Consider the following 27,548-nt stretch of genomic DNA (forward strand, 5'->3'; position numbering starts at 1 on the left):
ACATTCCAATTAATAAGCTTGGAACCCTGAGTTTTAATTTTTTTTTTTTAAAAAAAAAACCTAACGATTTATTAAAAATTTGCCTCTAAGGATGTCTGATCATTCATTTTTCAAAAGCTTAATTTTGTCTTAACTTTCAGAATATTTATTCAAACCATGCAAGACCACTTTCACTGGCTTCCTAATGATCTAAAGGTTCTATTGATATAGATTTTATTCATTGAAAGTTGCTAAAGATCCCAATTAATAAGCCTGAATCCCTAAGTTTTAATAATAATAATAATAAAATAAAACCCTATTATGCATGCAATATGCTAATTAAAATCAGGAGTAAAGACTCACCTGAAAATTGATTAGAGGCAAGGCTCGGCGCAAGTTCAATCCCACAGTTTTTCTATTTAGGAAACTATGGATGGGCTGGTGAGCGAAGGTTTGAGCGAGTTTTATTATCACCAAACTGATTAATCGACTCACCTGAGCATTCACTTGACCGGAAATTGATAAGATTTAGAGGAAAATCATCGACGGAAACTAGCAATTTTTCTTTGGCATTCATCAATGGGAACGCACTCGATTTTCATGCTCTTTCTAAGGCGTTTTCACCAATGGGAATGCACTTAAATTCTCTTTATCTTCTGTTGGGGAGCTCTGAGGGCTCTAATATTCCTGGATACAGCTTGATGCAAGATAAGCTTGGACAGTTCTTTATACACACAACATGCTCTGGTTCGACACTCGGAGCGCTTTTCCATTTATTCAATTCAAGCCTATTGTATTTAACTCAAGGCAATACAAGTCAGAGGTCCTTAGAATCTGCGCACTGTGTACACTACCAGTGTTGTGTGCATATTGGCGCTGGAGCTGTGTTAAAAGTCCTATCCAAGCTGTTGAATGAAAAAATAATGAGTGTGGATTACCTCAGAATATATTTTCTACAAAGGATGAATGAGACATGCATATGCAGTTAAATTCGTAATAATCGAGAATATTCTATATATATCAGCTGCATCGCTTGTAAGAGTGTCTTCTACATCAGTCATCATAGGAGGAATGAGGAGCAGCAGTACATCCTGCATCAAAGGGATCTTCAGACCCACAGCAATGCCAATATTGAAAAACTTGGCCAGAATCAGGAGTATTCATAGTGCCTCCAGAGTATACACTCTCAAACTTCCTCTTTGTTTCCCCTGGAAAAAAAAAAAAAAAACAGTTTGGAACAAGTTGACAATAATAGAAAACATGTTTTCAAGAGGCAAACAAAGCTCTGAGGACATTATATGCTGAAAAACTTCCAACTCCATTCTCTCCATGCCAACAATCTGATGGAAAAAGTTGAAGCATTTTTTGGCAATGATAACAGATGCAATGGAACTTGTAATTGATTGTAACAGCATAAGGTGTCCATGCATGGAATCTCCCCACGTTATGGCCAAGGAGTAAGGTTTGGCTGGAGAGATTCACAGTGCTTACCTTTCTAGTTATTTCTACTCAGGCCCTCATACTCTCCTTCAGATGGGTTAAGGTTATTTTCCTGATTACAATTGTTAGGAAAACACTAAGAAAAACATCCCCTAATCATGATCTCTTGTTTAAACCGTTTTCCTTTTTTTCACCATCCAAGACATACAAAACCCTTTAAATCTTGTGCTTTCACCACCTCCTTAATCCCCAACCCTACTTAACAATCTCATCTTTGAAACAAAAAGTAGCCCAAAAGCAAATCTCAGAATTTACAGGGGGGGACAGAATTAAGAGTTCTGAAATTGGTACAATAAATTTACGCAATAATGAAAAGAAAAGCTCAGTTTGTTTAAAGTTTATGGCTTTTTTACAGTCTAACAACTTTCATGATCCCACACTTGTGAAAGAATAAAGGAAATCATTTCAACAGCCAGCTGGGTTTAATTTTTTTACATTCAGAAACTTCTAAAGCAGTATTAAATACCAGATAGTTCAGATGAACATAATCACAGAAAACAAGGAGCTCTACTTCCACATTTCAATTCTGATAATCAACACCACAATCATCAGGAGAAGTGCTTCAACCCAATATACTGAGCATTAAGTTGAACTCAGTTAACTTCAATCAACTTGGAGATTTCTTCATGCTAAAATGAGTATTATTAGCTCTTAATGTGAAAAAAATTCAAGTTCCCAGCTACCCATTCATTTAGCCTACATTACAATACCTCCTTTTCATGTAGATTGTACCATGGAAGCATCAAGGAGAAAGAGAATACTGGTAAAACAACCAAAACAGCAGGCTCACAAGTAATCACGTTAACAGATGGAAAGGAACCAAAGCCAAATAGGATTGACTTGAAAGAACAAAAATGATTCACTAAAACCCAATGACCAACAAGTATAGGCACTAGCACTCTCAGATTATATTCAAGCTACCCACCACACCTACAATGGTATCTTTTGAATATCAAGAAAGTGACTCTCCACAATCTGTCAAAAAGCTTATACTTTATCAACAACATCAATATAGATCATAATTCAAAAGGTTTACCACCTCAAAGCTCAATTCTTTTAAAAAATTACCTTTCCAATGAATCGAGATTTTGAACTAATATTGAGCAGATATAAATAAAGCACTAATTAGCAAACCAAACATCATGCTTATTCAAAACAAAAGGTTCAGACAATCAAGATTCTGTCGAGAAGCAATAATCTAATCAAAATCAAAACACCTCACATTGAAAAAACCTCATCAAATAATAAGAGAAATTGAACAAAAGGGTACCTCCAAAATGAGCAGTGTGGAAGCGACAAGCTCGAGGGTGGTTAAGGGAAGGGTCGAACTGGGTTTTACAGTTCTTGCATGTTCTGAGAGTTTTGTTGTTATTCTGGTTTATGGAGCAATGAGTTATGGGCAATCTTTGAGATTCTATGGTGGGCTTCTGGTAAGATCGAAGAGAGAAGGTTGTGTTTTGATGGATAAAAGGTGAGAAAGTGAGTGTATAGTGGTGAAGAGTGAAAGCCATATCTTTTCTTCCTTCTGATCTCTCAGCGACTATCGAGAAAGCAAGACAACCCCCTTTTCCAGTGAAAGGAAATTTGCTACAGTTGTTTGTTTGACAGGTCGGTTAATGGGCTCGGAAATTCTCTTAAAAATCTCTCATTTTTTGCACAGATTTCTCCATGGTGTGTGAAATACAAAGATATTAGGAATTGTATCGTGGAGAATTCTGATAGAATACAATTTATTAAAAATCTTTTCTGTAAAAATACGGAATCTTTATAGCAAGCATACAATATTTCTGTAAAAAAAATGGAATCTTTATAGCAAGTATACAGTTTATTAAGAATCTTTTAATCATGTAAAAAAAAAAATGGAATATTTATTAGCAAGTATGATATTGAAGGTAACTTTATCAGAACGCTGAGACTTTTGAAGTAAGATTTTTTTTTGTAGTTTTAAAATATATATCATATACTCTAGAGAATATTGATTTTTTTCTTGACCTAGAATAATATTGATTATAAGATGGTTATACTCTATCCTTGGAAATAGAAAGTTTACTGGTTGAAGTGGACCTTATTGAATTGAGTTTTGCAATGAAATTATATAATATATTAAAAAAATTATTTATTTATTTTACAAGTAAATTTTACCATGACAACACTTATATTTTACTATGGATTGCACTACGCAGCTTCTTTTATTTTTCATTAGAATTTCAAATTTTTTATCTTTGCAATTTAATCCTCCTAAACTAAAATTTCATGGGGTTTTTTGGGTTTAATTCCTTCATGTTTGGATTATCTCGCATGTGCGTGGTTTCGATGGGTATTCAAAGGTGAATTGGATTTTGATTTTCAAAGATAAGAATTTAACCAAGGTTGAAGATAGAAATGAAAAGAGAGAGGACCATAATTGGAAAGAAATAAAAATAGATGCATCATTTAGATTTTGGCCAATAAAACTTCAATTTGATTCCTAAAATGTTAGTTTTCCTATCATTTGATTCATGTTGTTTTAGCAATTCATATTTTGGTATCACCTTCATTTTCTTCACATTTTCCGTATCATGCTCCATTTTCTTCAATATTCACTCAATAGAGCCCATAGTTTTGAAACTCATTCGGCGGATTGACCCAGTACCCAACTGACCTGATGTTGAAACCGGATCGGGTCGGGTCTAAGAAAAAATAAGAAAAGAAAAACTTGGTATGACCCGGTTGACTCAGCAAATTGCCTAGCAAAATTCAATCAAAAAACCTGATTGTAACCCTTTGATTTTTTTTTTTTTACTAAAACAATATTGTTTTGATTTTAAAAAATTAACATGATAACCCGATCAAAACCCGAAACTCAGATCTTGGACTAGGCCTCTAAAAACCATGATAGAGCCAGTAATATAATATTTTGTAACCATGACAAATCATAAGACTAATACTTAAAATTTATCATAATTCAGGATAAACTAAAGGTTTCGCAGAAGAAGAAAAGATCATGAGCTGAGGTATCAAAAGAGAAAAAGACCAAGACTAAAGAAAATTACTCAAGCGCCGTTTCTTGTAGTTGCTTTGTCAATACTTTGAAATAAACATTTCCTTATTCCTTAAAAAAGAAATCCTAAAAACCGGGCTAGAACATATCCAAGCGAGACCGATCTTAGGTCTACATGAAAGCCCGGACCAAGAATGGTCTGGACCGGCCCATGAAAATGTCAGACTCCCACTCCACTTGCACTTTCCCAAGAAACAAACAATCTCGGCTTTCCCCTTCCACCACTTCTTCACTTCCTTCTTCCTCCATCCACCAGTGGGAAATATTCGAAAATCAAAGCAAGAGAAGAGAAGATAATGGCTTTAAGCTTCGAAGAAACAAACTTGTTATATTCACAACTGAGATCAGAGCAAATACCATTCGATGAAATCGTCACTGAGTTTCTCAACAAAATCAATCGCTCTCGCTCTTCCCCTCTTTCCGCCTCTCTCTTTCTCCTCTTACAGGCAAGCAACGCACTCCCTTTCAATATCTCTCTCTCTCTCTCGCATTTACTGAATTTGTTGATTTTGCTAGGGTTTAGCTGATTTCGCTTTGAATATAATTATTGTTACCGATTGGGTTTTCTTTTTTCTTTTTTGATTATCTTTGGTATTAAAATCATGAACCTTGTATTGGTTGATGATGGACTGGGGGTTTATGTGAAGTGCAGAATAAGAAGATGCTGAAGTCTACGGAACGGTTAATCGCGTTTGCTATTCTTTATCAGACTTATTCATCGCAGCCGACTTCCGTAAATCCGTATGTGGCTTTGTTTATCAATGTAAGCAGTGCAGTTGGTGTGTTCTGGTGTTATGGAAAGATTATTATCATAAAAATGTGATTATTTGTAGTGCAGATGAATGCTATGATTTGGAAAGAAAATATAGGTTTATGAGTTTTATTGTTGGGATTTTACAGGCTGCTTGTGATGAGGACGCGGAAAAATATGAGAGGGCGTTTGTTCTTCAGTTGTTAGCCTCTGGTGGCTCCGGCGGTAGCAAAGAGGTTCTAAATTTTCTTTTTTGTTTTGTTGTTGATATTAAGCGATGATCTTTTGAAGTAGTTCAGTTAGCATGTGAAGAAATGTAGCAACCTAGCATGTAAACTTGCTTATTATAAGGTTTTTGACAAGTGATTTTTTCCGGTGTTATTTTTTTGTCAAATCTATTTGCTAGGAACGCTCTGGGACACTTCAAACCATGTTTCATGGAGCTGGGTTATTTGTATGTTGAATATTTATACGTTGAATATTTATCAAAAGTTCATTGACAATTGGAGAATTGGCAGAATATTTGAAGTGGTCATGGGAATTCTCTCAACTATTTTACATATCAGTCTGAAAACCGTGTGTTGTTGGGGATATAATAGTAAAATTTATCTTTTAACATCCTAATTGGTGAATAGAATAGTAAATCTTGGATTCAGTTCTTACCATTGTTAGGTGTAGAAGATCAAAGTATCAAGGAGATGGTTTTGTAAGTTTAGTCAGATTACTCACTTCTCTTCATGTGTTGTCATTTTAGTCTCTCCTCCATTTCTCCTATTACAAATGTTTCTCTTCATGATAATGGTTTCTGAGAACAGCTTTCCTCTATTTTCCAGTTTCTTAAACAGTCAGCTGCGAATTACATCAAACTTTTTGATCCTTCAGTCCATGTAAGTTCTTTGAATATCTCAAATCGTGCTTTTCATGAGTGAATGCATGCTAAACTCATGCATATTATTTATATCACCATATTGGAGATACAGTTCTGCTAAATAAGCCTTTAATTTTGTTCCTTGGAACTTTTACCTTTCCCATCACATTGATAAACTTATCTGCTTATTGTCAGGCTTTCCCATCACGTGAACAATTGCAGCATCAATATTCTGATAAAGTCCATGCTGAAGCACACAATTCCATATTTAAAAACGATTCGCTGAAAAATATAGTGCCAGATCCAGATGTACCCCGTGGTTGTGATGCAAATTCACCAGAGTATGTCCCCTGAAATTGGAGGAACAATTCTAAAATTGTGACTTTGGGATTTTGTTTATGCACTATTTTCTGCTTTCAGTTCATGCCAGGTTCAATTTTCATTTTCACTCCATTTTGTTCCACATATAGGCGATAATGTTTGTTTTGTAGGTTTGATTTGCAACCTGGAGCAAAACCTAAACTTGGATCTGGAGATAGAGATGAGGCTCTGCTTGGATTGTTGGCAAACTTGTCAACAGAGGGAATTGGTCATCAATGGATCAGGCCTCGACCACCGAGATTGCCGATACAAGATGGCGAAGTAAGGACATTTTTGGGTCAAATGTTTGATTGCTTAATGGAATTTGCTATTTTTCCTTACACTTTTCAAACTTATTTCCAGCTAGTGTGGCTCAATCCCGATAGCAACCATGAGCTTGTATGGGATCATGGGATGTGTGCTGATACTAGCAAGGGAGCAGCCGTTAGGGACTTGATTGCAAAAGCCTTGAAGGGACCTCTTGCCCCTGCTCAACAGGAGGTTCTTCTACTGCTCTATGTTTCAATATATTATACACAGATACATTTATTTAAAGAGATTTTTCAAGTAGTTTTGACCACAAATATTGTTAGGATTTCATAAAGGGCTTTTGGAATCTTAAGAAATGTGAAATTCTAGTTCAGAAAGGATACTTTTACAAAGCAATCGCGCAGATGTTTGTTGACCATGTCTATTTGACTATACTATATCTACCTACCATTTTCAAATGGCTAGCTTATTTTCAGCCTACTTTTTAACTACGTAGCTTCCATATCTTAACCTGTTCCCTGCTTTCACACATCCTAGCTGCCTTTTGCCAAGTTATTTTTTTACCCTACTAAGATTTTTTTGAATTATTTTTTCCTTAATATTATTATATCAAACTGCTTGTGTTTTTGCATGTGTTTGTACTGAAAATGTTTAAAATATTAGCCGAATGCTTGAGCTTAGTTTGGCAAGTTATATAAATTTGTCTGTGTTGAGTTGCAATGAGATCCCAAATTATTCATGACTGCTATTTTCTGTGATTGAAATGAATTTAAGGGGTTCTGATTAAAGCTAAGTGCTTCAGATTTAATTATTCCTCATAAGGTTTTGATTAACTCAATAATGACTTGTAGATAGATTGTCTTGATGGACTTTTCAAGTTCATATTAAATTGTAAAGAGACAATTTGCATGCTCAACTTCTTTTTGTATAGTTGTTGCATAAATGGTATTGAAAGGAAGTAATGACTCCAAACTCTCTCTTGTCCAGCAAGTCTTGGTGGAATTGACTAATGACCCAAAGCTTGTATATCACTGTGGACTGGCACCAAGGAAGTTACCTGTATGTCATATGACACTTCATTCTTCATTCTTAATATGAGTTGTATTGCTTGAAATTAAGAGGCCCTTTTCATCATGCCATCAGGAATTGGTGGAGAACAATCCCCTTATTGCAGTTGAAGTTCTTACAAAGTTGATAAATTCTCCTGAAATTGCAGAGTATGTGTTTGGAGCTTGTGATTTTTATTCCTTTTGTTTTTATTTTCCCAAGTGTGTGATACTGGTTTGATGTTTGTTTATATTTGTGGGTTCAGTTACTTCACAGTTCTTGTCAATATGGACATGAGTCTACATTCAATGGAAGTTGTGAACCGGCTTACAACAGCAGTTGAACTTCCAAAGGAGTTTGTTCGGATGTACATAACTAATTGTATTTCGTCTTGTGAAAATATCAAGGTACATTCAATGCCATGAATATTTATTGCATTGATTTTGTCACAGTACTGGTTGAACAAAATAAAGTTCTGCTTGAGGAACCAGTTGGTCACGGACCATTTAATAATAGTGGGAGCCATAATGAAAACATTTGATGAAATTCCACTGAGGTGATCATGGGGAAAATGAAAGCCAAGCATTCATTTGCATGTATCCATGTTAGAAAAGATTGTGCTACCTTGGTTATTTGTGTGTGCACACAGATACAAGCATTCAAAATGTAGTAGTTGTGGTGTTGGTATTTCTTAAACTAGTCATATGACAATTTCTCATGCAATTTTTTCTAAAAGACCATGAAATTGCCTCATTTTCTGGGATAAATACATGTACAAGATCAGTTTTTTTTTTTTGGTTGAGGTCATAATCCAACCAGATATTAACACAAGATTTTAACTTTTCTCATTTTCTAGGATAAATACATGCAGAACCGACTTGTCAGACTTGTTTGTGTTTTCCTACAGAGTCTGATCCGAAACAGAATTATTGATGGTCAGTATACATTTCTACTCATGATTGAACTGTTATAGTGGCCATTTGACATGAGTGCATATGCAGATGATATCCTTCGTTCTTTTATAGCCTAAACTCATACATGAGGTTTAATGCAATGAGAAGAAAAATAAAAGAATATAAGAACTCAGATTGCATTATTTTCCTGACATAAATTAGAAAAAAAATATTTTAGAAGTTTGTTTGGCGAAAACTGAATCAAGAGGAACAAATTATTCTAATCATTTATTGTGATCAAAGAGAAAAGTAATGGGTGTTGGGACTTACAATTGAAGATGGCACGAAAAAAGGAATACACTTGTCGTAAATGTCTTAAGCTTGCAGAACAATTAACTGCATAACTAATTGTATTGCATGGTGCGTATTCTTTTTTTGGTGTTTTCATTTGGAAACAATTCTGTTGAAATCTTTTGTGGCGTTGCAGTTAAGGATCTCTTCATTGAAGTCCAAGCGTTTTGCATTGAGTTTTCACGGATTAGAGAAGCAGCTGCTTTATTTAGACTCCTTAAGACCTTGGAATGAATGGTCCGTTTGTACTCCTCATGCTACGCACTTCTTTTCCTTTAGTTTGCAGTTAGAATTTTCATCTTCCCTTTGTAGATAATGAATCCATTCTTCCTTTATATTCTAGTTAGTGCACCCAACTTTTCTTTATGACTTGGTTACCTGTGTGGCTTCTGATTTACAAGGAATGGATTGAGATTTTGTTTGGATAAACCTCCACATATCAACAGAAAGCACAAAGAGGAGAAAGAGGAAAGGTTTGGAGAAATAAGGAAGGGGAAGGAAGGCATTTTATGTAATTTCCCTTGTTGTGTGCCAATTTTTCACAGTTTGTCATGTTGTTGACTGTTTATGGAAGATTTGGTGGTTCCAGGGAAGGAATTTTGAAGCCCTACGGTTCTTTTTCGTTTGAACTATAAGATGATATAGTTCTTTCCCCCTTTCTCTACTGATCGTACCACGACCTGGAAAGTGGAAACTTGAAAGAAATCGAGCTTTGCTACATGATGACGAGCTTGGCTACATCACTGTAGCTGGTGCACTGTAACGAGTGAGGTAGACCTGGATTCCTCTGGCTTCGGTTCGATTTTCGAGTGGAGGCTCGAGTCGTGTGATTTGTCTGTAGTCAAGCAGCGATTAGGCCTGCTGACTATAATTTGTTCCATTAACCAAGCCAACCAAACCATGCAACAGAAAAGAAAAGGGTCAAGTTTACCAAAGCCATGTCTATGGCCCGTCCAAAAATAAAATCTTCTCTTATTATTCTCTTGACATTTTATCAAATTTCTTCCATCTCTACATGCACAAGGTGTTATAATGTGCATTTTCTTCCATTTCTACATTTTATCAATTTTTTCACTAGTTGATTTTAAACTTAAATCAGACAATGAGTCAAGTTGGAAGGTTTTGAAGTTGACTTGTTGGGTTATGTTTGATTACAATGCCAACTATTTTTTTTTAATTATTTTTATTTTTTTTTTCCTTACATTGAATTATTTTTGGTTTTTTTAAATGATTTTGTTATTTAATATCTGATTGATTTTGAATCACTATTTATAATTTATTTCAGTTTTTTTTCTATAAATCATTGTAGTTTCAAATAAATATTCCAATATTTTTTTTTTTTGTAATTTAAAAAAAAAAAAACCAAACTTGTTAAAAAATGTATGGAGTATATGATTCGGGTTGCGGATTTGGTGAGTTAAATTATGAAGTCTGAGTTGATCTAATATATTATGATTTTAATATTAAAAAATAAATATTATTATATTTTTTTTTATATCAAACTATATTTTTTAATGAAAAGAGCTTAGCTCACGAGTCATTTTAATACCCACCCATTCACAACCTAATCTAGACCGGTGTAAGAAAGTTAACTTGTAAATCACCCGGTAAACCTAATAATTCACTAATGACATAGTTAGAACCCAATTAAATATGTTTTTTTTAAAGTAACATTGTTTTGATATGACATTTAATCCAAATCCAAATTAATAATTATGCATAAATTAGCTACCTTCAATAAAAATATCTATAAGTGCATTATTCTGACTCGCTTAATTTTTATTATTATTATATAGAAGGTTTTATCAAACATGAATTCGTTAATGAACATTAAAAGTAATTAGCATGATAGAAAAATCTAATTAAGGAAGAAAAATAAATAATTTTTTTTGGGAGGCGGGAAGGCACAATTGGCTCCCCGCCATTTCTACTGACAACCCAGAATAAATAATTAAACCGAAAGCCACCGAGCTGAAGAAGTCTAAAAGAATCAAAATATTTCACTAGTGTCTGTAGAAGAGAGCAAGCGATAGAGATCGGGAGAGCGAGAGATGGTTAAGTTCCCTGAAGAAAATGAAGATGGACCCAGCAATCCATCTCGTAAGAGACAAAGGGTTTCTTCAACTTCCGGTGGTTTTTCTGCTGCTACTCCAAACCAAGAGACCCAACAGCATCTAGAGAATGAAAATCAAGAAGCAACCCAACAGCACCAAGAGAATGAAAATCGAGAGACAACCCATCAGCACGAAGGAAATGAAAATCAAGAGACCCAACAGCATGAATCAAATGAAGAATATGAATTGACCGAACAACCTGAAGCAAGTGAAAATGAAGAAACCCAACAGCATCAAGAAAATGAAAATCAAGAATCTTCTGACGAAGAGGACGAGTATCTTAGTGATGGTGGGGCAGAAGCTGAGCGAGAGGATGACGTACTCGACAAATTAAGCAGTTTTCTTGGCGATGGTGCCATGTCAATGACCCTCATGGACCTGGATATTCTTGATTGCGCAATCTGCTCATATCCCTTGACTATCCCTGTTTTTCAGGTTAGATTTTTTTCTTTTTTACTTTCTTGATGCTGTTGTTGTTTGGTTTCTTTATGTTTTCTGTGTTTTTTTCGGTGCTGGTGTTTATTGTTTTCATTATTGTTTTATTTTTTATGGGCTTGATTGGATAAGCTCAGTTAATGTGAAGTGCTTGATATTTTCAACAAGGTTATTTACAAACACATGCTTAGAGGCTATTCTGTTATCTTACTATAGCTTCCATTTCTTCATGGTGCCGTGACAGTTTTCTATGTGTAGTGTTGGGGATGGTGGAAGGATGTAGCTCCAAAGTATGAATTCTTGGTTGATATTGTAGTTCAGAGAATAATGTCATGTTTTCTGGTTGCTGGTTATGTGGGAGATATGCGGTGGATTCAGTAGAAACTCAAGCATGCAAGCTCCATCGTGTATATCTATAAACGATATCGGCCATGATTTTTTTCTTCTTGTAGTTCCATGTCGAGCAAGACTCAAAACACTGGTAGAAGACTCGTTGGTTTAGTGCTATTGTAGGACTAAGAAGGTTGAACTAGGATTGTGGTACAATATTCTTCAAATAAAGCTGGAGATAGGTTCTCTTGGAAGGAAACGTTTAACATAGTGTTGCCTAAGGAACAATTGATATGCCTTAAAAATGTGACATGTTCGTAGTTTAGTTGAGATATGGCTAAGAAATGTAAAAATACAAGTAGAATGTGGTGGAAGAATAGATTCGATATATATAATTATGGTGCAAATTGAGTTTTGTTTGGTAAGGTTTGCTTAGAGTCGTGTCTTTGTATTTGTTATTTGGAGTCCAAAATCCCAACTTGCGCGATACTCTGCTGCCCCAAAAGCTTTTAATTCTTGACTTAGCTTACAATTAAATCTGTTATTTGAGTAGATGAAATCAATGTATGATTTGCGTTATTGGCTATAGCAAGTGGTTTTGACATCACCTTATTGAGAGGTGATGTTGGTGTATATTCCAACTTACAAGGAGGCATTGTTATGCATCTGCATGTTGTGTTATTTTTTATCATCTAGTAAACCTTGTCAATAAGTAGCATCAGTTGATTCTCATTTTCTTGGTAAATATTATTGTACCTGGTTTGCTTGTCCTTTTTGTTTATTGTCTTTTCCTTACCACGTGTTTCCTAAGTAAATGGCAAATTAGGTTCTTTCTGTTACTTTAGATTTCGTTTTTCAATCTTTTCATTTGCACGATTCATTATCATATCTAGCTAATCTCATAGTTTCTTTCTTTTTCTCTTTTTTTTGGGTGCTTATGGGGGGAATTCAGTGTGAGAATGGGCACACAGCTTGCTTTTCCTGCTGCAGTAAACTTGCACACAAATGTCCTACCTGCTCGTTACCTATCAGCAATAATCGATGTCGGGCTATCGAGAAGGTTCTTGAATCAGTAAGGATACCATGCGAAAATATGCGGTATGGGTGTGGAGAGACATTTATTTACAGCGAGAAGTACAACCATGATAAGAGTTGCATCTATGCACCATGCTCTTGCCCAATACAAGGTTGCAACTTCATCAGCTCTTCTAAGAAGTTAGACCCGCATTTGCGTTGCAGGCATGTAGGTGATGTGATACGCTTTTACTATGGTGGGGCATTCCCTCTTCCCTTATCTGTTGGTCAAAATTCTGAGGTTCTCCAAGAAACTGACGACGGTGCTATATTTATTCTTCATCATCATGAAGAAACCTTTGGGAATATTGTCACAATTAGCTGCTTGGGGCCGCCCACATCTGCAGGAGAATACTTCTACGAACTTTCAACAAATGAATACTTCTACGATCTTTCAAATAAATCTCAGGGAAAGAGTTTCAAATTCCAGTCTTATATGCAGAGTATTCAGAGCAGGGTTGATCACCCTCTCTCGGCGGGGCTCGTTCTACCTCCAGGTCAGTTTTTTGGTACATCTAAGATGATATACCTTGATCTCATCATATGGCGTAAGGGTGACTGCCCTTTAAACATCCAAAGCAGTACAAATGCCAATTAATGGTGTTACGTTTATTGACATTATCATCTGCTCCAAGCACTGGCTCAGTCTCTCACTTTTTTACATTTTGAGTAGATTTTATTGTTAATTAATGAGACTATAATGCTTAGAGAACTTTAGTCTTTGTTGAGAGACAGATGAAAGTTGTATTGCGATGCCTCTTGAAAGCTTTTCTTTCTTTCTTTCCTGTCTTCTTTCGTAGTTGATATTTGCAAATTGCTTTCGGCTATAAGCTTCGTCCGAATTTCTATGGCTGGAGAAATTAGGTGGGCTGCATAGAGTCATCTAATTACGCTCGACTCAAAGTGAAGAAACTGATGTTGTATGCTTCCTTGCGTTCCAGGCCTTAATTCACTTATAAACTGTGATTAACCTCTATGGATTTACACATGCAAATTGGATTTTAAACATGATTGATGTACGGCTAACACTCGAAATTCACATGGTTTAGTACTCACGCAAATGGTAATGTCAATTAATTTTTAAATTAGGTCTTGTAAATGAAATGACTCATAATTCATCGCCAAATTAGTCGTGAACGTCATTTACAGATTACAAACCCTGGTAAGAGATTGTTTTTGTATTTAAAAATATTTTTGATTTATTTTTTTTACTTTAAATTATTATTATTTTTTATTCTGAATTGTTTTGATATATTATATATATATTAATTATTTAACTCTGATGGAGTGTAACTCAACTGGTCATGTTTTAGATTTGTTTTTTAGAGGCTACTATTTCTAGTTTCACAATCTTTAGGGCTACTGGAAATTTATATTATCGTTAATTTCAGTACTCGTGGAATTAGTTAAAGTGCACGAAAGCTGATCTAAACATTCATATTAATAAAAAAATTACTTTTTGAAAATAACACAATTTTATAATGTTAGTGGAAAATAACACAATTTTAAAAAATTATTGAAAAATAATATAGCTGTAAATAACTATCAAGAATTGTAGTTGTTGAAAAATTGTTATTTATAATAATAATTTAAATAAAAAATTATAATTTGAAATCATGATTTTAATGAATGTTATTTCTAATAGTGATTTTTTAACAATAACAATAACAATTTAAAATTACAGTTTCATAATAAAATCACAATTATAAATTCCGTTTACAATGCATATTTAAACAACCTTCTTTTTCTCCCTATCACTTTAAATTATTAAGTCAATGTCACTTCAAAAAATTCCAAGAAACAAAAAGTCGTAGGAAGAACTTTGAATCAGTTTATATATATATAAAACTGATTCCGTATTGATGTGTGGACTGCTTTAAACATTCCTTACTAATTCAAAGAAATATATATGTTATTCTTTGGGAAATGTGAACATCGCTGTAAGGATCGGATCAAATGGCCGAATCTGAAGACACCGTCTCCATGCTTTGAAAAACTCAAGTATGATGCACTTGTAATTATCAAGTGCATCTGAGGCACTCTACCCAACCACTTGCAATAATAAAAACAGAATATAGAATTATAAGGGGTATACTTAGATATATTACCGGTTTAAGTTTTATAAATTTTAAAATTATTAAAAAGTTTACATAATTATTCACTTCAAAATTAATAAAATTAATCAAAATATATATAAATTAACCCATATACCTATATTAATAATTAAAAAAAACAGACAGATACAAGAAAAAAGAACAAGTTTCCTAGTAATATAGCTGCCAGCCCATAAAAGATACAGGCTTTATTTGTTATGGCAATGGAAACACAAAAGCTTGATAATTCGTCAACATTGAAATCCAAAAACGCATAACTTTCATCAGTTAATTTTGCGCTTTAGCAGGATAAAATGGTCGACGTGTTGATGCGTCGCCCCATTGAAGACAGAGTCATAATTCTCTGCAAACTTCTTGGCAAAATATTCGAATATTTTGTCAACATCATTCCTTCCAAAGTGTTCTTCCAATAGTCCCTGAAAAATAGCTCTAAATTGCGAAATAGCAAACTGGACATCGAGCTTCCTTTTCGTCATGGGATGATTCATCATGTTCAATCTCTCAATACAGAAATGTCCATTGTTCTTTATAATCTCTTCCAACTCCTTAGCAGAAGAGTAGTACAGAGGCAAATTAAAGGAATCCACCTTTTCTTCACTAATCACTCCCTGCAAGAAATATTAGTATAGTTCAATGAAATTAATAATTGAAAAAAAATAAAAATAAGAGCGTATACCATACCGTTTTGCTTCTCCGTTTCTTACTATTCTTTTATCGAAGAAAACAGGTAAATAGAAAAATTAACAAATAGATTATCTTTCTTGAAAAGTTGAAGACAGATCCTTCACATAATAACTAAGAGATTTGTAAGGAATTGCCTCCTCTGTCTGACCTCAAGAGTTGTCGTACTTTACTAGCACAACACCAACTCCTTGCAATTGCTCCAAATACTCAACGCTTTTTTGTTGAAATTCCTCTAATCAATACAGGCGAGTTTTATATGCTTACCGATTTTGCCATGTCGATGAGGCAAGACCCGAAAAGCTCATTGCATATTCCAGCTGCAGTTTGAGACAAAAAGATTTCGTCAGGAAGACCGAGAATTATGATCACCATCAATCCTCCACCAATAATTTCTTGAGCTCTAGCATTCAGAAAGTTATCCATATCCGTTTTGAACTGAGCTGAATACGCTTTTGCTACTTCTTTTGCAGTTCCACAGCACTGTATGCTACCCTTATTCCATGCCGGAGATTTCTTGTCCACAACTTCCTCTGGAACCTTAGAGAGCCAGTGCAAGAATAGGAAGAGTACGCAAGATGGAGCGTTGACTTGGGGAATAAACGACCATAAAAAGTACCAGGCACTCCAGCAGCGAAGTATTTTTTGATAAAATGGAAGGGTTCTGAAGAGAGTGTTGAAATCATTGGTTGTGACATCGTTGAAGAAAACTTGGAGCTCTAAGGGCGGGGAGTTTTTGAACTGGGCATGGTATTTCTGCTCCACAGCTTCTATGATTTTCTCCATTGCCAAGAATGTATTCGGACCAGCAGAACATCCAAAATCTGCGATTCGAAATGTGCAAACATTTGAAGAATCAAAACAAGGGCTTTTAAAGTCAAGCGTCTCTTTGATGCCTTCATTCATCAATTCATTCACGACGTCCAACACTCCCCTCTGCACTTGGCAATAAGTAAACACACTTTTGTAATTAAACATCAGACATAGTGTTCTATTGAAATTAGTCTGTAGAAGAAGATACAGAGAGAAAGAATGTATACCTGATAGGAAGAATTTTGGGCATAGCTACGAGGTCCATCTCCACCAACCATAGCCCATGATTTTGGCACTGTTTTGGTCTCTTCATTTTCCATCTCTCTATTTCTCAACTTGATGCAGGTTTGCTTCCTATATATGGTAGCTCTCCTTCACATTCAAGAGAAGGGTAGATCTCTCTATATCAGTAATTCGCCTCTTACTTCTTCCATCCATCGCATAACTACAATAAAATTATATTATGTGAGGGGCATAAATTAACAAATGCAAGTAACATTTGATTACTTAGTATTTTCTTTTTATGTAATATATGTTTGAATTCAAGAACTTTTGAAAGGAATATCAATATTAATGTTACGTTGAGCTGTAATTTATTGACTGATTAATTAATTTTTAAATCTTGGTGTGGTTTTTATAGATTAATTAGTTGTGATTATATGGAGTTTTTTTTTTGCAAGTAGAAGGGATCCTGACATAGGTTGCGTATCAAAAATCCTAGCTGAAGAAGTTTGGATAAGTCAAATGATATAACAAAAACTAGCCATAATTTTTAATTCAATCATCATATTACGCTGAAAGGTTGCCATAACATTTTAAAGTCCATGTTCCTAGTATATAATAGAAGACAACTTCATCAAAGTTCGAGAACATTCTCATATTTAGCTAAAAAATTACTGCTTGAGATTTTTTTTTATTTTCCTTGTCGATTTTAAATTTTCTTTTTCTATTTAGATTATTATTTTTAATTTAATTAGCATTTTATTAATTAGAATTTCTTTTTCTTGTATTTAAATAGCTTTGTAGGCTATTTTTCAGAAGAGAATATATAATCACAATATATGAGTTTTTTTTCTATAATTTTCTATATAGATAAGAATTGTAACTTTACGCTTGAAAACCCTAGTTTTTTTCTCTATAATATAAGGTATACACAGCATCACTTATTGATGAATATTTTTAAAAGTTGAAGAATATACATATATACATGATTAGAAAGATGGAAAGCGTTAGGGCCTGAGGGTATGGTGTCAAACAAACGTGAAACTCAAGAGTTTCATTATATACACACATACATATAATATGCCACCTTCGTTAATTAAAAATAAAATAAAATCATATATTTGATCTGATGCTGCAGAAAAGCTTTTCCTCTCTGTGTTCACCAGTGCTTTTGTAATAGATGGATCATAAATAATCATCTCATAATGTTGACTTTTTCAACCAAACAAGACAATATCTTGACTTTGGTGGGTGCCGTGGACGATGATTGGGGAATGGTGCTCGGTGTCTCGGAATTTGAATTTGGTTTCAGCTCCCATCTTTGCCATGTTGCATCCCGGTGTGGCAGTATTGGTGCAGAATCCTCGCTGTTTTGTTTTTTATTTTTATTTTTTATTTTTTTGTGTTGAGAAATTGTCAACGATGCTGTAGAGCTTTGCGTTTAACTGTACAGAAGCATCATAGTATTCGTAATAAAGAGTTGTTTTATTCCCTTCTGGGAATTTTATCCCTGTTAACGAATATTCTTGATATATCAGGGGAAAGAAAATAATAATAATAATAAAGCATTTCCACCCTTTCTGGAAGCCTGTGAAGGGTATTCTTTGGAAACTTGGCAGATCGTTGCAAGGATCGGATCCAATGGCCGAATCTCATTGCACGATTAATTTCTCTGCTTTAAAAGATTCAAGTATGGCACTATCCAGTATCCCCTACCACTCGCAAGAACAAGAACAAGAACAAGAACAAGAACAAGAACAGAAAGATAGAAGAAAAAAGAAAAAAGAAAATCGTAGCAGTATAGCTGCCAGAGCATCAAAGATACAAACATTATTCGGTATGGTAATAAGAACACAAAACATTGAAATCCAATAACGCATATCTTTCATCAATTAATGTTACGCTTCAGCAGGATAAAATGCTCGACGACGTGTTGATGCTTTGCCGCATTGAAGACCGAGTCATAATTCTCTGCGAGCTTCTTGGCAAGATATTCGAATATTTTGTCAACATCATCCCTTCCAAAGTGTGCTTCCAAAAGTCCCTGAAAAACAGCTCTAAATTGCGAAATATGAAATTGGACATCGAGCTTCCTTTTAAATAAAAAATTAAATTCATTGATGTGTCCAATGCTTTGGTGAACAATGAGTACCGAAAAAAGAACCAAATTGTTCACAAGGAGTCAATGTCAGAAGCATTGATTGTTAGAGGCGGAACAAACCCTAGAAGATTTCGAGGGCGAGGGAGATCTCGCTCAAAATCCAGAGGAGAATCATCAAACAGACGATATCTTGCAAAAGATGAGTGTTCCTTTTATCACGAAAAAGGGCACTGGAAGAAAGATTGTCCAATCAAAGACAATAAGGAAAAAGATGAACCAACTGTGAACGTTGCACGAGATGAAGATGAACAAGACTCTACATTCATGGTCTCATCACCTAAAAAACCATTGTGGTGAATGGATTCTTGATTCTACATGTTCCTATCACATGTGCCCTAACAAGCACTTATTCTCGAGACTTGAGGAGTTCGATGGAGGAGTTGTGTTGATGAATAATGATGATGTTTGTGAGATTAAAGGAATTGTGACTATCCATCTGAAGATGCATAAAGGGGTAGTCAAGACACTAACAGAGGCACGGTATATACCTGACTTGAAAAAAAATCTCTTCTTACTTGGAGTCATAGAATCCAGTGGTTATAAGATTATTATGCATGGTGGAGTCCTGAGAGCAATCCGTGGTACATTAGTTGTCTTAAGAGGAACGAGGATAGGAAACTTATATTTCTTGGATGGATCTACAGTTACTGGTACAACAACTGTTTCCAAAAGCATAGGAAATGATGAAACAAATAATTCCAGACTTTGGCACATGCGCTTAGGGCATGTTGGTGAAAAAGCTTTGCAAGGATTGGTCAAGGAAGGTCTATTATAAGGCGCCAAGACTGAGAACCATGGGTTCTGTGAGCATTGTGTTCTTAGAAAATAGACAAGGGTCAAGTTTGGCACTACGGTACACAACACAAAAGGGATTCTAGATTATGTTCACACAGACATATGGGGACCTTCAAAGAATGAATCTCTTGGAGGTAATCGTTGGTTTGTTACTTTTATTGATGATTTCTCAAGACGAGTGTGGATGTACGTGATGAAACACAAGGATGAGGTCCTTGATATCTTTCTGAAATGGAAGAAAATGGTGGAGACTCAAATTGGAAGGAGAGTTAAGACTCTTCGATCATATAATGATGGTGAGTATACTTCATATCCTTTCTTTGAAGTTTGTCAGGATGAAGGGATCAAACGACATTTTACTGTGCACAAAACACCACAACAAAATGGAGTAGCAGAATGCATGAACCGCATGTTGGTAGAGAAAGTCCGATGTATGCTATCACATTCGAGACTAAACAAAGTGTTTTGGGGCGAGGCATTAAGCTATGCTCATCATATTGTTAATTGGTTACCTTCAACAGCATTAAATGGAAGAACTCCCTTAGAGGTATGGTCAGGCTCTTCCGCAAATGATTATAACTTTATACATATATTCGGTTGCTCAGCATATTATCATGTTACCAAGTCCAAGCTATATCCTAGAGAAAAGAAAGCTATATTTTTGGGCTTTAGTGGAGGAGTAAAAGGTTACAGACTTTGGTGTTCTGAATCAAAGAAAGTGATTTTAAGTAGAGATGTCACTTTTAATGAGTTTGGCATTTTACAACAAGTGAAATCATAGGAGAAGGAAAAATAGTATGGTGATGCATAACAGGTGGAGTTGGAGACTTCAGTTATCCCTATAAAAATTGTTCAGACAATCCCTACTGAAGGAGATTTTGATGAAAGTTCAGATAAAGAAGATGCAACAACTCCAGCAACCACACAATAAGAATCAATTGCAACGAGTAAACCGAAAAGAGTTATCAAGAAACTTGCTCGGTATTGTAACTTGATGGCTTATGCACTTCCAGTGATTGATGATAGAATCCCGTACACCTACAAAGAAGCAGTATAAAGTGTAGAAAGTGCATAATGGAAAGAGATAATGGATGAAGAAATAAAATCTCTCCACAAGAATCAGACTTGGGATTTGGTATAACTCCCTAAGGGAAAGAAGACAATTGGTTGCAAGTGGGTATATGCCAAGAAGGAAGGTAATCCTGGAAAAGACAACATCAGATTCAAAGCAAGATTGGTAGCAAAAGGTTATGCTCAGAAGGAGGGGATAGATTATAATGAGGTATTCTCTCCAGTTGTTAAGCATTCATCAATCTGTATTCTGCTAGCCTTGTTTGTATAATTTGATTTGGAGTTAGCCCAACTTGATGTGAAAACTGCCTTCCTACATGGAGATTTGGAAGAGGAAATTTACATGTCTCAGCCAGATGGTTTCAAAGTCACTAGGAAAGAGAATTGGGCTTGTAAACTAAAGAAGTCATTGTATGGCTTGAAACAATCTCCTTGCTAGTGGTATAAGCGATTTGATAAGTTCATGACAGAACATGGATACACATGGAGTCAGTTTGACAACAGTGTATATTTTCACAAACTTCTTGATGGTTCTTTCATCTATTTGCTCTTATATGTTAATGATATGTTGATTGCATCAAAGAGCAAGGTGGAGATTGATAGATTGAAAGCTCAATTAAGAATTGAGTTTGAAATGAAGGACCTTGGAGAAGCTAAGAAGATTCTTAGCATAGAGATTCAGGAAGATAGAAGAAAAGACACAGTTTGTTTGACACAGACCCAATACTTGAAGAAAATTCTACAGAGATTTGGGGTAAATAGTAAGGCCAAGCCTGTAAAAAACCTTTAGCTCCTCATTTTAAGCTAAGTGCTTCAATGTCTCCACGCATAGAGGAAGAGTGCAAACATATGGCTCAAATTCCTTATGCAAATGCAGTTGATGCATTAATGTATGCAATGGTTTGTACGAGACCAGATATTTCACATGCTGTTAGTATGGTGAGCATATGCATGATCCGGGAAAGAGTCACTGGCAGGCGGTTAAGTGGATTCTATGATACATTCATGGCACACCTGATATTGGTTTGAAGTTTGAGAGGGATGATAGACTCAGACAAAATTTAGTTGGTTATGTGGATTCGGACTATGCTGGTGACTTAGACAAGCGTCGTTCCATAACAGGCTATGTGTTTACACTTGCTAAAGGGCCTATAAGTTGGAGGTCAACTTTACAATCAACAGTAGCTTTGTCAACAGCTGAGGCAGAGTACATGGCAGTAACAAAAGCTTTCAAGGAAGCTATTTGGTTAAATGAGTTGATTGAAGATTTAGGAATTGCCCAAGAGCATGTGGATGTCCATTGTGATAGTCAAAGTGCTATTTGTCTTGCAAAGAATCAGGTTCATCATTCCCACACCAAGCTCATTGATGTTCGATTTCATTTTGTTTGAGAAATTGTGGATGAAGGGGATATTCTGCTACAGAAGATTGGTACCGCAGATAATCCAGCTGACATGCTCACAAAATTTGTCTCAAGAATCAAGTTCCAACATTGTTTGGACTTGATCAACATCTCTCGATGTTGAACACCTATAGGATGCAGCGTCATATGATGCATTAGAGGCAGCATTGATTGATCACGAGGATTGAATGGAAAAATCTTGCCAAGGTGGAGATTTGTAGCAAATTGTCAACATTTTTCTTAACCACCATCAACCACCCTCTCCACCATTTACTAGCCTTTCCTTCTTTCAACCACAATATTTATTGTAGTAGTTAGTAGTTGGTTAAAATTTATTGGTTGATGCAAATGCTTCCATTTCTCCTAAAAATGGAGACAAAGAGAGTAAAAAAAGTGTGTGCAGTGAGTGCAAGTGTAATTTTAAGAGTGAGAAAGAGCAGATTTGAGAGAAACATCAAGTGTAAGAGTAAAACATTGGGTTTTCTGGGATTGTACTAGATTGAGTTGAGTGTTTGTATCATTCCTTCAATAATATATAATCTGCTGTCTCCATGGACGTACCTGATTTTGGTAAACCACATAAATCTACTTATTTGTGTTTTTTATTTGTGTTTTCTTTTGATCTAGTATGCACAACAATAATATCCCGATGTGGCAGTAATGGTACAGAATCCTCGCTGTTTTTTTTTTTTTTGGCTGTTGTTGTTGTCTTGAGAAACTGTCAACGATGCTGCAGAACTTTGCGTTTAACTGTACAGAAGTATCATAGTATTCGTAATAAAGAGTTGTTTTATTCCCTTCTGGGAATTTTATCCCTGTTAACGAATATTCTTGATACATCAGGGGAAAGAAAATAACAATAATAAAGCATTTCCACCCTTACTGGGAGCCTGTGAAGGGTATTCTTTTGGAAACTAGGTAGATCGTTGTAAGGATCGGATCCAATGGCCGAATCTCAATGCACGATTATTTTCTCTGCTTTAAAAGATTCAAGTATGGCACCATGGGCACCCTACCAGTACTCGCAAGAACAAGAACAAGAACAAGAACAAGAACAAGAACAAGAACAAGAACAAGAACAAGAACAAGAACAAGAACAAGAACAAGAACAAGAACAGACAGATAGAAGAAAAAAGAAAATCGTAGCAGTATAGCTACCAGAGCATCAAAGAACAAACATTATTCGGTATGGTATTAAGAACACAAAACATTGAAATCCAATAGCGCATATCTTTCATCAATTAATGTTACGCTTCAGCAGGATAAAATGCTCGACGACGTGTTGATGCTTTGCCACATTGAAGACGGAGTCATAATTCTCTGCGAGCTTCTTGGCAAGATATTCGAATATTTTGTCAACATCATCCCTTCCAAAGTGTGCTTCCACTAGTCCCTGAAAAATAGCTCTAAATTGCGAAATATGAAATTGGACATCGAGCTTCCTTTTCATCATGGGATAATTCAGCATGTTCAATCTCTCAATACAGAAATGTCCATTGTTCTTTATAATCTCCTCCAACTCCTTAGCAGAAGAGTAGTACAGAGGCAAATTAAAGGAATCCACCTTTTCTTCACTAATCACCCCCTGCAAGAAAGATTTTATAGTTCGATGAGATTAATATTTGAAAAAAAAAAAAACATAAATTTATGCTGTACCGATTTGTTTCTCCGTCTCTTACTATTGCTGGGAGGGTGAATTGGATCCCATTCTTGTAAATTGGAATTATCAAAAAACAGGTAAATAAAGAAATAACCATATGATGACATCTAATATTTGCTAGATTTATATATTATTATAGAATGAACTATGAAGATGGTGTTTAAGCCGTCCGTACTAGTACTAAGGAAAGGATGTGCTAGATTTATTTATTATTATAGAAGGAACTGAGTAGTTTGTTGAACTATATTTGTTGAACTATAAAGGTCAATCAATTTACATGTTTTGCATTAATAAGGTGGTTTAATTTTTTTTTAAACCCGTGACCATAGTCATCTCACTGGAAATACTATACATGTAAAAAGCACGAAGTTCAATCTCCAAGAAATAAAACGCTCAAAGACAAAAAAAGTAAATTATACAAAAAAAATTCAAAATAAAAATATATCAATTAAAAGAATGATAGTGAAAATTAAAATAAAAAATAAATTTGAGGGAAACAAGAAATTTTTAAATTGGGGGTTATATTGAAAAGAATAATAACATTAACAAAATGATAATAAAAAATACAAAGAATGAGAACCAAATTGAAAAAAAATAATACATCATAAACTTGGATTGGACAGTGAAATTAAAAACAATAAAGCTTTTATATAAGGAATCAAAAAAATTAAGGATAAAATTGAAAACATTAATACATGACAAATTGGGATCAAAGGACTAAATTGAATAGAACAAAATTTTAACAAAAGAGCTAAGGAAAAAAAAAGAAATAAAAAAAAAGGATCGTAGCAAAAAAAAAAACAAAAAAACAAAGAAAACCAAACATGTAATTTGAGGGGGAGGAGAGAGAGAAAAAAAAGGTCCATTAATAACAAACTACTTAACTTTCATTGACACACACTGTACCAAGAAAAAACGGATGCAATGACAATTCCAACGACATAACAAACAAATAATTTTGACAACTAAGAGGAGCCGCACATGCCACTCTTAAAGTGTATGAACTACTCCACACGATGATGCGTGCGCATCTAGTAACTTCTTAAATTTTAATATTATTTAATTTTTATAAAAAAAGAATAATGCCCTTAACTAAACAACAATTAGCAAAAAAACTGATATGAAAATATATAAAAAAAAACTTATGACCGAAAGGCTTTTATTTTTTACTTTAAAGGACAATTAAGTAAGTTTATTTGTGCATTTATAAGTTAAAAGACCATAATTGCCATCAACAAAATAGTAAATAACACAGAACGTAACATGACTAGACAAAAAAAAAACCCTTGACCGAAGGCTTTCTTATACTTCAAGTATTTAAGTAATTTTATTTTGCACTCGGAATTAAAAAAACAAAACATTTATTCTTTGTCTACAAGAGCATTTTAGTATTTTTATTGTTGATTAAAAAAATAAAAAGACCCTCTTGCACCTATAAACCAAGCCAAATGTTATTTGACCGGGGGGCAAAATCACAACTTCACTGTTGTAATTCACGAAATGAGTCTGGTGCTACAAAAATAATTGACACTGTTCCTACCACCATTCCCTCTTACTATAATCCCGAGATTTGCCTTTTGTAATCCGTTGATAAACCTGTATCTCTTGAAAAGTTAAAGACAAACCATTTATATGCTTACCAATTTCGCCATGTCGATGAGGCAAGATCCGAAGAAGTCATTGAATATTCCAGCTCCAGTCTGAGACATAAGGATGCCGTCAGGAAGACCAGGAATTATGATCACCATCAATCCTCCACCAATAATTTCTTGAGCTCTAGCATTCAGAAAGTTATCCATATCCGTTTTGAACTGAGCTGAATACGCTTTTGCTACTTCTTCTGCAGTTCCACTGCACTGTATGCTACCCTTATTCCATGCCGGAGATTTCTTGTCCACAACTTCCTCTGGAACCTTAGAGAGCCAGTGCAAGGAATAGGAAGAGCACGCAAGATGGAGCGTTGACTTGGGGAATAAACGACCATAAAAAGTACCAGGCACTCCAGCAGCGAAGTATTTTTGATACAATGGAAGGGTTTTGAAGAGAGTGTTGAAATCATTGGTTGTGACATCGTTGAAGAAAACTTGGAGCTCTAAGGGCGGGGAGTTTTGGAACTGGGCATGGTATTTCTGCTCCACAGCTTCTATGATTTTCTCCATTGCCAAGAATGTATTCGGCCCAGCAGAACATCCAAAATCTGCGATTCGAAAAGTACAGATATTTGAAGAATCAGAACAGGGGCTTTTAAAGGCGAGCGTCTCTTTGATGCCTTCATTCATCAATTCATTCGCGACGTCCAACACTCCCCTCTGCACTTGGCAATAAGTAAATACACTTTTGTAATTAAACATCAGACATGGTGTTCTATTCAAATTAGTCTGTAGAAGAAGATACTGAGAGAAAGAATGTATACCTGATAGGAAGAATTTTGGGCATAGCTACGAGGTCCATCTCCGCCAACCATAGCCCATGATTTTGGCACTGTTTTGGTCTCGCCATTTTCCATCTCTCTATTTCTCAACTTGATGCAGGTTTCCTTCCTAAATATGGTAGCTCTCCTTCACATTCAAGATCAGAAGGGTAGAGTTATATATATATATATTAGTAATTCGCCTCTTACCTCCCAAAAACGCATAAGTACAATACAATTATATTATGCGTGGGGCATAAACAAATGCGAGTAACATTTGATTACTTAGTATTTTCTTTTTATATAATATATGTTTGAATTCAAGAACTTTTTGAAAGGAATATCAATATTAATTGATGATGGAAGTGCCTTTATTTTACTGGGGTTAGGTTTCTAAAATATTGAATGAAAGCTTATAATTGATGCTTGGTTTGAGAAGTTCAATGTTAGTATATACATAAATATTTTATCATTATTTTAATTCGGTCAATTTTTTAATTTAATGAACTAAATATTTTTTAAAAATTGGGCGTGCAAGGAAAATTTTTACTAGTAGGAGGCAAGCGATATTTTTTTCCAAGAGGGTGTGGGAGAATCACAACACTATCATATAAGATTGAATTCAAAATGTAAATGTTTTTATTTTAAAAACAATATTCAATTTTATTTTTTATTATCTTAATCGATAATTTATTTCTATTTGCTAGGTTTCATGATTTTCTGGTACGAGCTCTAAAAAAGATTAAAGAAATATGCAAAGAAAAAAAGGTTTTCTAGGCTAGGAAGATGTGGTCCTGTAAAGGAATTTCAGACCTCCGCATGTCTTGAAAACTATCTGGAAAGCTTATATCCAGCATGTGATGTCTGAGCATTTCGTGTGTTGGTCGCGGTCCGGTACAAAAAATCAAAACAAGGAGATTAATGGTTCAATTACCACTAATGGATCAATTTCGTTCATTTCACATTTGAAACAGATGATAAAATACATTTTTTTTAAAAAAATTATTGTCTTATAAGAAAATATTTAACTAGCATTAGCTTTTTTTTTTACAAGCTATAGTTTTTTAGACCCGTTCTAAGACCAATAAAGTTTTTTTTTTTTTTTTTTTTTTTTTGCTGAAGCTCACATGAAATAAGGTGACTAGCTCTTTAATATATCATCTCCATCCCTTCCCTAATCCTAAAGAGTGTTGTTTTGAATGATCCT

The 27,548-nt window shown here is 34.8% G+C and overlaps 4 protein-coding genes and 1 pseudogene across 4 annotated transcripts; 2 read left to right on the plus strand and 3 right to left on the minus strand.

Annotated features, from left to right (window-relative positions):
• Positions 1 to 887: 887 nt before the first annotated feature.
• On the minus strand, positions 888 to 3,136 carry LOC118039609 (uncharacterized). The gene is made up of 2 exons (XM_035046361.2): positions 2,750 to 3,136; positions 888 to 1,187 (listed from the first exon to the last, which is right to left on the minus strand). The coding sequence occupies exons 1-2, from the start codon at positions 2,988 to 2,990 to the stop codon at positions 1,033 to 1,035; spliced, it is 396 nt and encodes a 131-aa protein (XP_034902252.1). The 5' UTR covers positions 2,991 to 3,136; the 3' UTR covers positions 888 to 1,032.
• A 1,582-nt stretch (positions 3,137 to 4,718) lies between these two features.
• Positions 4,719 to 9,425, plus strand: LOC118039610 (uncharacterized). The gene is made up of 12 exons (XM_035046362.2): positions 4,719 to 4,965; positions 5,172 to 5,282; positions 5,420 to 5,506; positions 6,104 to 6,157; positions 6,334 to 6,479; positions 6,630 to 6,780; positions 6,862 to 6,999; positions 7,756 to 7,827; positions 7,912 to 7,985; positions 8,081 to 8,222; positions 8,672 to 8,750; positions 9,196 to 9,425. Exons 1-12 carry the CDS (start codon positions 4,816 to 4,818, stop codon positions 9,291 to 9,293), a joined length of 1,302 nt encoding a protein of 433 aa, XP_034902253.1. The 5' UTR covers positions 4,719 to 4,815; the 3' UTR covers positions 9,294 to 9,425.
• A 1,550-nt stretch (positions 9,426 to 10,975) lies between these two features.
• Positions 10,976 to 13,844, plus strand: LOC118039611 (E3 ubiquitin-protein ligase SINA-like 10). The gene is made up of 2 exons (XM_035046363.2): positions 10,976 to 11,608; positions 12,891 to 13,844. Exons 1-2 carry the CDS (start codon positions 11,111 to 11,113, stop codon positions 13,608 to 13,610), a joined length of 1,218 nt encoding a protein of 405 aa, XP_034902254.1. The 5' UTR covers positions 10,976 to 11,110; the 3' UTR covers positions 13,611 to 13,844.
• Positions 13,845 to 15,253: 1,409 nt separating this feature from the next.
• Positions 15,254 to 17,039, minus strand: LOC118039614 (loganic acid O-methyltransferase-like; annotated as a pseudogene).
• Positions 17,040 to 23,508: 6,469 nt separating this feature from the next.
• Positions 23,509 to 26,463, minus strand: LOC118039612 (loganic acid O-methyltransferase). The gene is made up of 3 exons (XM_035046364.2): positions 26,345 to 26,463; positions 25,572 to 26,240; positions 23,509 to 23,856 (listed from the first exon to the last, which is right to left on the minus strand). Exons 1-3 carry the CDS (start codon positions 26,435 to 26,437, stop codon positions 23,509 to 23,511), a joined length of 1,110 nt encoding a protein of 369 aa, XP_034902255.1. The 5' UTR covers positions 26,438 to 26,463.
• Positions 26,464 to 27,548: the final 1,085 nt, after the last annotated feature.

The sequence above is a fragment of the Populus alba genome, chromosome 17 (genome assembly GCF_005239225.2).
Source record: "Populus alba chromosome 17, ASM523922v2, whole genome shotgun sequence".
In the NCBI taxonomy this organism is placed as follows: domain Eukaryota; kingdom Viridiplantae; phylum Streptophyta; class Magnoliopsida; order Malpighiales; family Salicaceae; genus Populus; species Populus alba.